The 10897-nt window shown below is 49.3% G+C and overlaps 1 protein-coding gene and 1 long non-coding RNA gene across 2 annotated transcripts; one reads left to right on the top strand and one right to left on the bottom strand.

Moving 5' to 3' along the window:
* Positions 1-1120: 1120 nt before the first annotated feature.
* Positions 1121-8833, bottom strand: LOC118253628 (uncharacterized). The gene is made up of 2 exons (XR_004780477.1): positions 8702-8833; positions 1121-7209 (listed from the first exon to the last, which is right to left on the bottom strand). It is a non-coding gene; the product is annotated as an uncharacterized LOC118253628 (long non-coding RNA).
* A 216-nt stretch (positions 8834-9049) lies between these two features.
* CHST7 (carbohydrate sulfotransferase 7) lies at positions 9050-10468 on the top strand. Its single transcript, XM_035558168.1, has one exon. The coding sequence runs from the start codon at positions 9050-9052 to the stop codon at positions 10466-10468; it is 1419 nt and encodes a 472-aa protein (XP_035414061.1).
* Positions 10469-10897: the final 429 nt, after the last annotated feature.

The following is a 10897-nucleotide window of genomic DNA, read 5'->3' as shown; positions in this document are numbered from 1 at the left end:
TGACCAAATTGACTTTGAGTTTTAATTGTTTTTATTACAATTTAGTGTTACACGTTTTGGTGACATCTTTTCTTGATTTAATTTCATTGTGTTTTGACCTCTAAATACAATTTTCTACATCAGAAATACATAATGAGTCGCATTTCTGTCAATAGGTTACATGTGTTACATGAGTACGGGAAGGCTGAAGAGCTAGGGCAGACACCACTCTGCCAAACCAAAAAATAATAATAATTGTTTTGTGTTGATAAGTTTATAATTCTTGCATCAGCATCCGAAGTGGAAGCAAGAGTCACTTCTGAGGACGCTGCTTCTGGACTAACACAGGCTGACACAGGGTGGTAGTGAGGAGCAGACAGCTAACATAAGCAGCAGAACTGCAAAGGTGAAGACAGGAAATCCCCACACTAGTTTTGTTGTAAGTTATTTTCTGTAATCAGTTGTAAAACCCATGTTACTCAAAAAGAGACTGAGAAAATCAGTTATTTTTTATTCTTTAACTGCAAAATTATGCATCTTAAAATGACAATAGAAATACAGTAGTCCAGTTTAATTGCCAAATTAATTGGGATTTAAATATTAGCCATGTGCTGTTTCATTTGGTCTATTTTTTTCCAAATTGAAAGGGATCAATTTGTTTTAAATTTTAAAATCCTTTCACACCTCTCACTTCCTGCAAGTACCGTATAAGATGTTTTGGATTGCAGTGAAAACTTGTGTATTTTTAAAGCTGAGAGGCTGACTACTTACATACTGATCAATGATGAAGGTACTGATGACTGACTAACGTCCATCACTTGAACATTTGAGACGTATCACTATAATTTACTATCAAATTGCTTTGATTTTCTTGACTGTCTTCTGGCAGCACAAATTGAGACAGAGAGCATTTAGCAAAGCCACGTAGTTTGGTGTTGATGCTAGTATTACTTTCATCATGAGTCAGTTGGAGGCATCGCTAATTAAATCAGGGAAGATGTTAAATGCTTTCTGCTTGAGCATGTCATGGAGCAGAAGGGATTGTGGTGAAGGCAGTAAAACTGAGTCCTGCAAAATCCAAGGGTGGTACTCAGATCACAGGGAACTTTAATTTGGGTCATGTAGGGAAGGAAAACAGGTCTCGCAACACAAACACAGATAATTTTAATTACTTCAATTGTTTTTACAGGAGCTGTTTAAAGAGATACACCATTTTTTCAAGTCTCCCGCAGGATAATGATAAGTTAACCAAGTAAATAGACACAAGACATCTTAGATCCCAGACAAAATATTTAAGCAGACTGACACATTTGACTTCCTTGCAGGGTAACTGCCAGACTTCCCCAGGGGAAGAGGGATGGCACTGAGCAATCCCTGAGCAACCCCTAGGCATCATCTGGACCCTTGAAGTCAGTAAAACCAAAGTACGGAAAAGTATTGATTTAGATTATCATTATACATTTATATTATCATTATACAAAGCCTTTTTGTCAGTTCCATAAGGTGAGATACATCAAAACCAAGGTACTTGTGGATGGAGAGAGTTGAAGCTGTGAATTAGAGAAAAAAGAGTCATAAGAGCAACAAACAAAATAGATCAAGAATAAGGGAACAGAGGTTAAAGTTTCCCAAAGCACTGGGCATGATTGGACAGACTGATACCCTTGATGACCATCAGTAAGATGCCAGGGACCTAGACAGGTGGAAGGCACCCATGTTCTCCTGCCCTGCTCTGTGTATTCAGGAGGTGTCCCTCAGAAGATGGCTCCAACCAGAGCCTCAAATGAGGTCCTCAGTGCTCATCAAGCAAAAGTCTGCTATGGCTGGGTTGCTCAAGAGGTGAGGTGATACCATAGCTAAGAAACTCCTTTATTTCAAGTCACCAACTGTGAGTTTGAGTAAAATCTATTCAGAAGCCTTTTCACCATGACAAAGTAGATAAAACCCCAAAATAACTGAAGTGTAAAGAGGCTGTTTAGCTATCTAGAGTTGCTTGGTTTAGAGGCAGGTACAACTTTTTGTGGCAGAGAAGTTACTTGAGTCAGTCCCAGTACCCAAGAGGCCACCTCCCTCCTGCAAAGCAGCTGTTGGTCTATCAAGGAGACCAAGCGGAGGAGATACATCCTTGTGATGCTGGTGTTATGCTTACTTTGGGGCGATGAGGAGAATATATACACCTATTGTACATTAGCCCTTACAAGACAAAACCCACTAATGTGTTTCTATTCTTTTAGCGAGTACAGGCGGGAGAGCCTGGGCCTTGTAGCAGTGAGTCAGCCCCGATGTAGGTGGCTATCCTGCACATCCCTCACAGTGACTTTTGACAGAAATGAAAGCCAAGAGCACAGAAAAACATCAGTTACCAGGTGCCAGGCCCCTGAGGGCACCCACATATCTCACTGTCCCTGCCCAGCCCCTCAGGGCTCCCCGCACCCTGCCCAGGGCCCAGGACCCCACTTCGGCCTAGGCCTGGGCCATCTGCGGGGAAGGTCAGGATCGAAGGCATCCTGCTTGAAAAACAGGTCACAACTCAGATGGAGGTAGCTGTGGCAACAATTTCAAAGACTTAAAATATTTGAAAAAATTGTAAAACTTTCTGTTTTACCAGTAGTCTTACAGTATTTTCAGGAGGTGTGTCTTAACAGCAGGTTGAAGGGGAAATCGCACACACACCAAAAAAGAAAAAGAACATTAAAACCACAAAATATGGCAATTTGTCAAAACAAGATGTAAAACAGGGGCTTCCTTCCACTTCACCCCAGTATCAAAACAAATGTGAGAAGCCCACGGTAGCTCCCTGCCTTGGTAGCAGGTGGGACAGTGCTCTTCCTTGGAGGCTGGGTGGCTGGGCCGTCCAGCAGCAGGATCAAGAAAACCCCTGTAGGCAAGAGGACTGAAGACACTGAAGGCAGGATAAAAACAAAACTAACAAAAATGCAGCAAAGACTAGGAGAAAATTTCTTGCATGCAAAGCAGAAGTATGGGGAACTTTAATATCTGCTCAGCTGATGAATGTCATGGACAGCAAGATGGAGCAGCCTATTTGACCCATTCAGTCCTACTGCCAGTAATACCTACGTGCTCCTCTCCATACACCCAAGCCCAGCAGCTAATACATGATGCAGGAAGCCTGCCTGGGCAGAGAATAGTATATATCACCCAAAGGCGACAGGCAGAACGGGCAGGAATTTCTCCTGGGCAAAGAACAAAAGGAACATTGCAGAAACTATGCTGAGACCAGCTTGAAGCTTTCAGGCTGAATTTATCACTTTCTGCCTGAGCTGAATGGTTCAAGTTAATTTCCACAGAAGCTCTGCAACTGCATGTAATTTTTGTTGTTGTTCAGTTAGAACATTAGTTATCTCTCATTTGTAAAGCAGCTACCATATCCTGTAATGACCTTTTACCGTGTGGTTTTCTTATGTTCACCCACTTGTCCCCATTACTTTTCTTTTTTTTTTTTCTGCCAGGGTGCTGATACCTAAGGCATCCTTTACTCCTTACTCCCACCTGAGCTCAGTCCTGACAACGCAGTGTGCAGTTACCAGATGCCTGTCCTGAGGCTGTGAGACAGCTGTATCCTGTCCTCATTCTGCAGTTTCACAAAACAATACCTCTTACCTCTGAGAACTACAAATGTGTGAGACTGAGCGTGATGCAGGAGCAAAATATTCGTGACAGCTGATGTGCATGTTAATGCAATTGTTTGTTGCAGCGATTCTCAGACATATGTGAGTCTGCACGCATCTGTATGTGTGTGAGGTCTAGCATAGCATAGTTATGCTATGATGCCCAAATTTTGTACAGCTTGCAGTGAAGACCCAAAGGAATAACAGCGAGTTTTAAATGTTGCATTCATTAGGCAGCTGGAAAAAAAAATACAGACTGCTGACTGCCCTTCAAATTGGGAAACCCCAATCAACACAACAAAACCAGGAGAGACTTCCTCAGGAACAGCCAGTAATGACAGCCAGGAAACTGGACTAGTCTCCACAGGTCACAGCAACCAAGGAGTTTCCCAGAATCACCACCTTTTGCCTGTTAACATTTTCCTCATAAAAGTTAGATCCTCTGGCACAAGAATATACAGGAATAGATTTCAAGTGAATTATACATTACAGCATTTGTCTTTCTCCCATAATGGATAGTAATGTCTCCTGGAAATTATTCACATCAGAAATTACGAATTTACAAAGTAATCTTTAGAAAGCCGTAGGGACAAATATATACAGCAGGTGTGGTGATTGAGTCCTCAGCATTTTCATTTACACATGCAAGTACGAATTTGCATGTAAGACTAAAATGACTAAAAACGCAGACAGCTTCTCAGCCCAAAGATTATATTCTGTGCATGCAAGTGTTGAGTTATGAAGGCACAGGAGACCTGCACGTAGTTTGTGGCAATGGCTGTCAGAGGGATTTTTGAAAAAAAAAAAAATCCCCTGTTAAAAATAGGTTTCAAATTTTCTAGTTAATTTCTTTGCTTGACTGAACTGCAAAAGATTTAGTTCCCTAATTATACAGACACAATGGCTTAACTTGTTGAGTTGCGAAAGCTTGCTGTTATTCTTAATCAGCATCTTTAATCCTGCAACAGCATGTCTGCGGCAATGAGAGAAAACAGAAAAAAGATTCGTGGTTTCTGCCATTAAAAACTGTTATATCACACCCGTCTTAGTGCTGAGGCACTTCTTGAACTTGAAACTGGGAGAGTGAACACATTCCTGTTGGAATAATCCTTGTTCAGCAGCTACTGTGAATTGTCAGGCTCGGGGAGGCTTTCAGGAGGTGCTGGCTATTCGTGCATCACAAGCCTATTGCTTACTCCGTCACTGTTAAGGGGATAATAGAGCATACTCTGCAGTGAGAAGCCTTAAATACTTCAAAATAGAGTCACCCTTGGCATAGCTTGGAAATACTCAGGTTACATTAACATTGAGTTTTAGTGTGGAATGTATGTTTTCTCCTTTCATCGCTACTTCACTGATTGATCTGAATTTCCAGAGTAGCATCTTCTATTACTTTCAATGAGGACATTATCTTCCTTTCTTAGAGGAAGTTAGAGGAGCTCAGAAAATCACCGATTACATGAAATGGACCATGATATGATTTTTTTTTTAAAAAAAGCTTTTTTATTTTGACATTTCAAAACCCTTATCTCCCATTCTTGGTAAAGCTGTGCTATGGAAAACCAGAAAGGCAAGCTAAGTCCACAGGAAATCCCCACTCTGACACTTACAGTGTACTGTATTAATAATAGGTTAATCTTTAAAATCTGGAAGTGGAAATGGAATGACTATGGTTCTTTCAGCCTTGCTGGGTGCCTGTCAGGCCGAAGGCTGGTTTGTTTTTGCTGAACCATGCTATTAAGCATCCCTTAGCCCAAAAGCAGGCTGCAGGCTGCAGGCACTTCCCCAGCTCACGTGCTGTGCCTGGCATCTTGCTGGGTGGCACTGAGCAGCATTTATGACTTTGCCAGTTCTCAGCTGGTACTAACTGGAGAAATTTGGAAGAGAGAAGGGAGTAGGGCACCCCTGCCACCCTTCTCCACGCAGGCTGCTGGTCCCCTGACTTGGAGCACCAACCTCTGCAGCCACCTCTGGGGTCTCGTAGCTTCCCCCTTCTATGCAGGCTGCTCCCCAGCCCCTTGGCTAAAGTCTCCTCGCCTTTCTGCTGCTCCTTTTGTCTGACCTCCACTTCCATCATCTCCTCTAGATCTCCACCGAGTCCCTCAAAACTCCTGCGATATTGCTGACCTTCTAGAGGCTCTTCCTCTCTGTTCCTCTTTGGGGGAAATTCCACTGCTGCGAGCCCTCCTGCGCAGGCAGAGGCAACCCGTCAGGCTCCTTTTGCCACCAGCCATCCCGCTACTCTCAGAAATGCTCCTTCTTAACCACGAGCTATGAGGACCATAGGCGAGGCATGTGGTACTGTACACGTTGAAACACCTGATGACAAAGAGCCTTCAAAAAAGGCAAAAAGAAATAGAGAAAACTGCTGTCCCAGCTTGCCAGCTTCTTTAGGCTTCTGAAGCTGTCATTAACCACGGACTTCCTTTTGGCTGAAGTCTGTAAGTGACAATACGTGCAAGCGCAGTGCTCATTAACAGCCAGGATGTTTGAGGCTAATGCTCTTCTTGCAAAGTGTATTTAATTTTATCAGCTAATCAAGTTATTTTTAATCAAAGTGCTCTTTGAAAATGACAAGAGCACGCATGATCTGAAAGATGAACAGAGAGAGAGGCAACTATTTCTATTTTAAAACCTCTGATAGAAATTTTTCGGGGCTGAAGCACGGCATTCCAACATCTACTGGCTTTCTTGTCAGTCACAGAGCTGTGGGAGACGGAAGAGCAAAAATTAAGCTAAAAGAGATAACACACAGGAAGCCAGTGCTGTGTTAGATTGAAAGCAGCCAGTGCTTTCAGTGACAAACTTGGAAACTAGAATGGAAACACTGCTACACTAAATTATGCCGAACATGCTAAATGTACATACTTTTTTTTCTTTATAAAATAGTATAAAGCACAGAATTATCACCAAGAAATGGCAGAAGCTAGATGCCAAACAGCCAGGCTGCTTCGCATATGAACAAAGAATCTATCTGCCTGCCTCTCTCCCGCACTGAATTATCATGCTCTTCTTGGAAGGAAATGAAGATCATCTGTCTATTTAAACAGTGACTTTATGATTCACAGAAAAGCCTAAATGGGGGAAATCGCCCCCCTTATTGCTACTGTTAGTGTCAAAGACAGGACAGAGTCATATCGAACTGGAAACCAAGACAAGCCATGGCTGATCTCCCAGTTATTTTAGGACCTGCAATCAGCTCCTGAGTGTTCAGATCTGATGCTTCTCATGACCCATCACAAGGCTGGAAAGAGGTGATTTCAGGTTTGTGAAAGCGCCCGATCAGAGGCAGCATCAATACAAGCTTTGTTGGGATTTGTGCTCTCTCCCCACTCCAAAAACAAAAAACAAAACCAAATAAACATAAAAAAAACAACCCCAAAAGAACCAAAGCAACTATTTACAGGCTAATCCCACTTCAGCACAGGAGCCTCGCTGCGAAGGCGCAGAACGAAACATTTACTGCGATTCTTTTTTGGTTTGATAATCTTTCAAGAACTTCCTATGTCTTTATATTCGTAAAAACATAGCCTGTGGTAAAGTGATTTGCGTCTTCTGCCTTTTCCAGAACAGTAGCCATAGAAGTTTGTAGCCCCATTGTCTGAAAAAAAAAAAAACAGCGTAATGCATGCGTATTTTTATTCCATTGGTTTCTCATTTGTCTTACCCTGTGAAATGTCATACAAAGGGAAAATCCTGGTAGCTCACATATAACCACACTCGTGTACTTCTCAGGATCCCGTCCTGGTAAGCACAAGTTGGTAAATCCTCCAAAATTATTATCATGCATGATGTAAACCATGCTGGAGATACCTCCTTGAAATACTAGATAAGCATCTCCTTTGTATAGGTCAAGTTATTTTGGCAAGCCCATGACCCATTTTTGGCAAGCATGTTTTTGTTCTGTCCTCCCCCTTTAGTTGCGTGAGGGTCTAGATGAAATCCTGGCCTTAACAAAGTTGGAGCTGAAGCTCAGGCTGATTTATCTGACTGTTTAAAATGCCCAAAGCCACAATGACTGTAAACAGGGAAACGTATGTTGGGACAGGAGATCCTTTCAGATGCCATCATTTTTACATTCTTCTGCTCAGGAGTCCAGGAGTCTTGTTTGGCTTCGTCTCCTCACTCAGCACGCCATAAACTGCAGGAAGCCAAGTCTTTAACACGTACTTAAGAGAGGTCAAAGAAAGTGTTAGCAGGCAGGCTGCTGGCTCACCACCTGGACAGAATAGGAACGCTCTTTTTCTCTCCCGTCGCTCTGTGTTTCTCTTATGTTACCAAATCAATCTGAAATCAGGTTATTGCTTACTGTCTACTCATTCAGGCAGAAAAATGCACAGCAGTTGCAGATCCTGTAACTATAATACTTACACTATAGAAGGAGCATTTTTAGAACCTATATAACTAGGGGGTCATTTCTGTGTGCTGTTATGTGTGGTATTGTTGATGAAGGTTATGGCACGTGCCTCACCACAGGTGAGTACACACCACACAGACTGCTCTGGAGGTGAAAACATCACACGCTGCGGGTGAGAACCATGTCATCCTGGCTGAGTTTCTCTCTGAGTGTTGTGCTTAGTTATTGATTTCTACACTGCCTCGAGGTTAGGATGGTCAGCAGCCCCTGCTGCACAGCCAGCAGGACAGGGACATCACCTCTCTGTCAGGTGCACAGGGGATCGTGACCCACCTTGTTCGTCCCGTGAGCATCTCCCCAGGGCACGCAGGGGCTGTGCTGGATATTGAGGCTGTGTGCTTGTATTTAAGCACCTGAGGCCGACCTCCTGTTGGCTGTCCAGCTCAAACGAAGAGATTTATTTAAACTATTCTGGGAAGCCTAAAAAAGTGGATGCCTAAGTCTGGGTCGGTAACGTTAACGCTCCCTTTATAAGCAAGGAGAGTGGCTGCCAGAAGTGAATCAGGTGCGTAGCTGTTCCTCCTGGGCGTGAGGGCTGCAAGAACCGCCTCACGAGTGGGATGCCCACCTCCGGCCCCAAAACCCCAACCCTCGCGGGAGAGCCCCCTCAGCTCCCCTCCTGCAGCACGCCTCAAACCCACCGCAGCCTCTAACGCGCCTGAAAACACACCCGCACCTCGCCTCACAGCTTTCATCGCCTCGCCGCCTTCATTCCCCGCAGAGCCCGGAGACGTCGGGACCCGGCACCGCTCCTCCGGAGCCCGGCCGAGCCCCCGGCCCTGCGGTGGGGCAGGTGCGGCCGCTTCCGAGAGGAGGAGGAGGAGGAGAGGAGGAGGAGGAGGAGGAGGAGGAGGAGGAGGAGGAGGCGGTGGCGGTGCCCGTGGGCGTGCTCCCGGCGGGGAGGGCCGCCCGGAGCCCACACCCCCGCCGCTAACTTCGCCGCCTTCCCCGCCGAGCTCCGCCGAGCCGAGCCGAGCCGAGCCGGGCCGGGCCGGGCCGGGCCGGGCCGGGGCCGCCCCCCGCCATGAAGGGCCGGCGGCGGCGGTGGTGCTGGTGCTGGCGGGGGGAGCCGCGGCGCTTGGCCGTGGCGCTTGGGCTGTACACGCTGCTGCTGCTGCTGCTGGTGCCCTACGCGCTGGACTACGGGGCCAGGCGGGCGCGGGCGGACGAGGAGCCGCTGCTGCGGCGCTGCCCCAGCCTGGAGGAGGCGCTGAGCGAGTGGGGCTGGGAGCAGCGCCCGGCGCCGACGGGCGACGAGGAGGACGAGGAGGAGGAGGAGGGGGAGGACGGAGGGGCGGCGGGGAACGGCACCGGGGCGGCGGCGGGCAAGCGGCACATCTACCTGCACGCCACCTGGCGCACGGGCTCGTCCTTCGTGGGGGAGCTGTTCAACCAGCACCCCGACGTCTTCTACCTCTACGAGCCCATGTGGCACCTGTGGCAGGCGCTGTACCCCGGCGACGCGCTCAGCCTGCAGGGCGCCCTGCGCGACATGCTGCGCTCCCTCTTCCGCTGCGACTTCTCCGTGCTGCGCCTCTACGCCGCCCCGGCCGGCCCCCGCGACCCGCTGGCCCCCGGCTCCCCCAACCTGACCACGGCCGGCATCTTCGGCTGGCGGACCAACAAGGTGATCTGCTCGGCGCCCCTCTGCCCCGCCGCCCCGCGGCCGCGCAGGGAGGTCGGCCTGATCGACGGCGCCGCCTGCGAGCAGCGCTGCCCGCCGCGGGCGCTGCGGGAGCTGGAGGCCGAGTGCCGCAAGTACCCGGTGGTGGTCATCAAGGACGTGCGGCTGCTGGAGCTGGGCGCCCTGCTGCCGCTGCTCAGGGAGCCCGGCCTCAACCTGCGCGTGGTGCAGCTCTTCCGAGACCCCCGCGCCGTCCACAACTCCCGCCTGAAGGCCAAGCAGGCGCTGCTGCGGGAGAGCATCCAGGTGCTGCGCAGCCGGCACCGCGCCGAGCCCCGAGGGCCGCCTCGACCGAGGGGACCCCCCGGCCCGCTGGCCCCCGGGCTGCTGGGCGCAGGTCGGGCGCCGCCGCCGCAGCACCGCGCCGAGTTCTTCCTCGGCGGAGCGCTGGAGGTCATCTGCCAGGCCTGGCTGCGCGACCTGCTGCTGGCACGACGCGCCCCGTCCGGGCTGCGTCGCCGCTACACGCAGCTGCGCTACGAGGACCTGGTGCGGGAGCCCCGCGCCCAGCTGCGACGCCTGCTGCGCTTCGCCGGACTGCCCGTGCCGCCCGCCATGGAGGCCTTCGTGGTCAACATGACCCGCGGCGAGGCGTACTCCTCCGAGCGGCCCTTCCTCATCTCCGCCCGCGACGCCCGCGAGGCCGTCCACGCGTGGCGGGAGCGCCTCAGCCGCCAGCAGGTGCGGCAGGTGGAGGCGGCGTGCGGCGAGGCCATGAGCCTGCTGGCCTACCCGCTCAGCGCCGACGACGGGCGGTAGCAGCCCCGGGACCAACGTCAGGATGCCCTGCAGCACGGGGCCCGGGCTGAGACAGGGGAGTGGCGGCCTCGTGGGCCTCTGCCTTGGCGTTGACGGACACGTTGGCATTGGCATCGGTGAACATGTTGGCATTGGCCTTGGCGTTGGCACAGGGAGGGAGGGAGGGAGGTCTGAGCTCCCGCTGGGTGCTCAGGGGTCAGGGAGCGCGGCTGCCAAGGTGACGATGGAAGGGACACGTTTTTGAGGTGTTCAGTAAGAGATGCCCTTGGGGGACAGTGCCGGACTCTGAGGCCCCCTAGACGTGAAACTGCGACCCCATGCCAAGAGTGGGGGTTGTATAAAAAGAAAACAAGAATGCTGAGTTAAATTTTGAAAATCCCCCGGACAACAACTCTCAGTAAGGAATCGGAGGACTCAAAAGTTATTAAC

This window comes from Cygnus atratus, chromosome 1 (assembly GCF_013377495.2).
Source record: "Cygnus atratus isolate AKBS03 ecotype Queensland, Australia chromosome 1, CAtr_DNAZoo_HiC_assembly, whole genome shotgun sequence".
Lineage (NCBI taxonomy): Eukaryota > Metazoa > Chordata > Aves > Anseriformes > Anatidae > Cygnus > Cygnus atratus.
The sequence above is the reverse complement of the archived record's forward strand: the minus strand, read 5'-3'. Positions and strand labels throughout refer to the sequence as shown.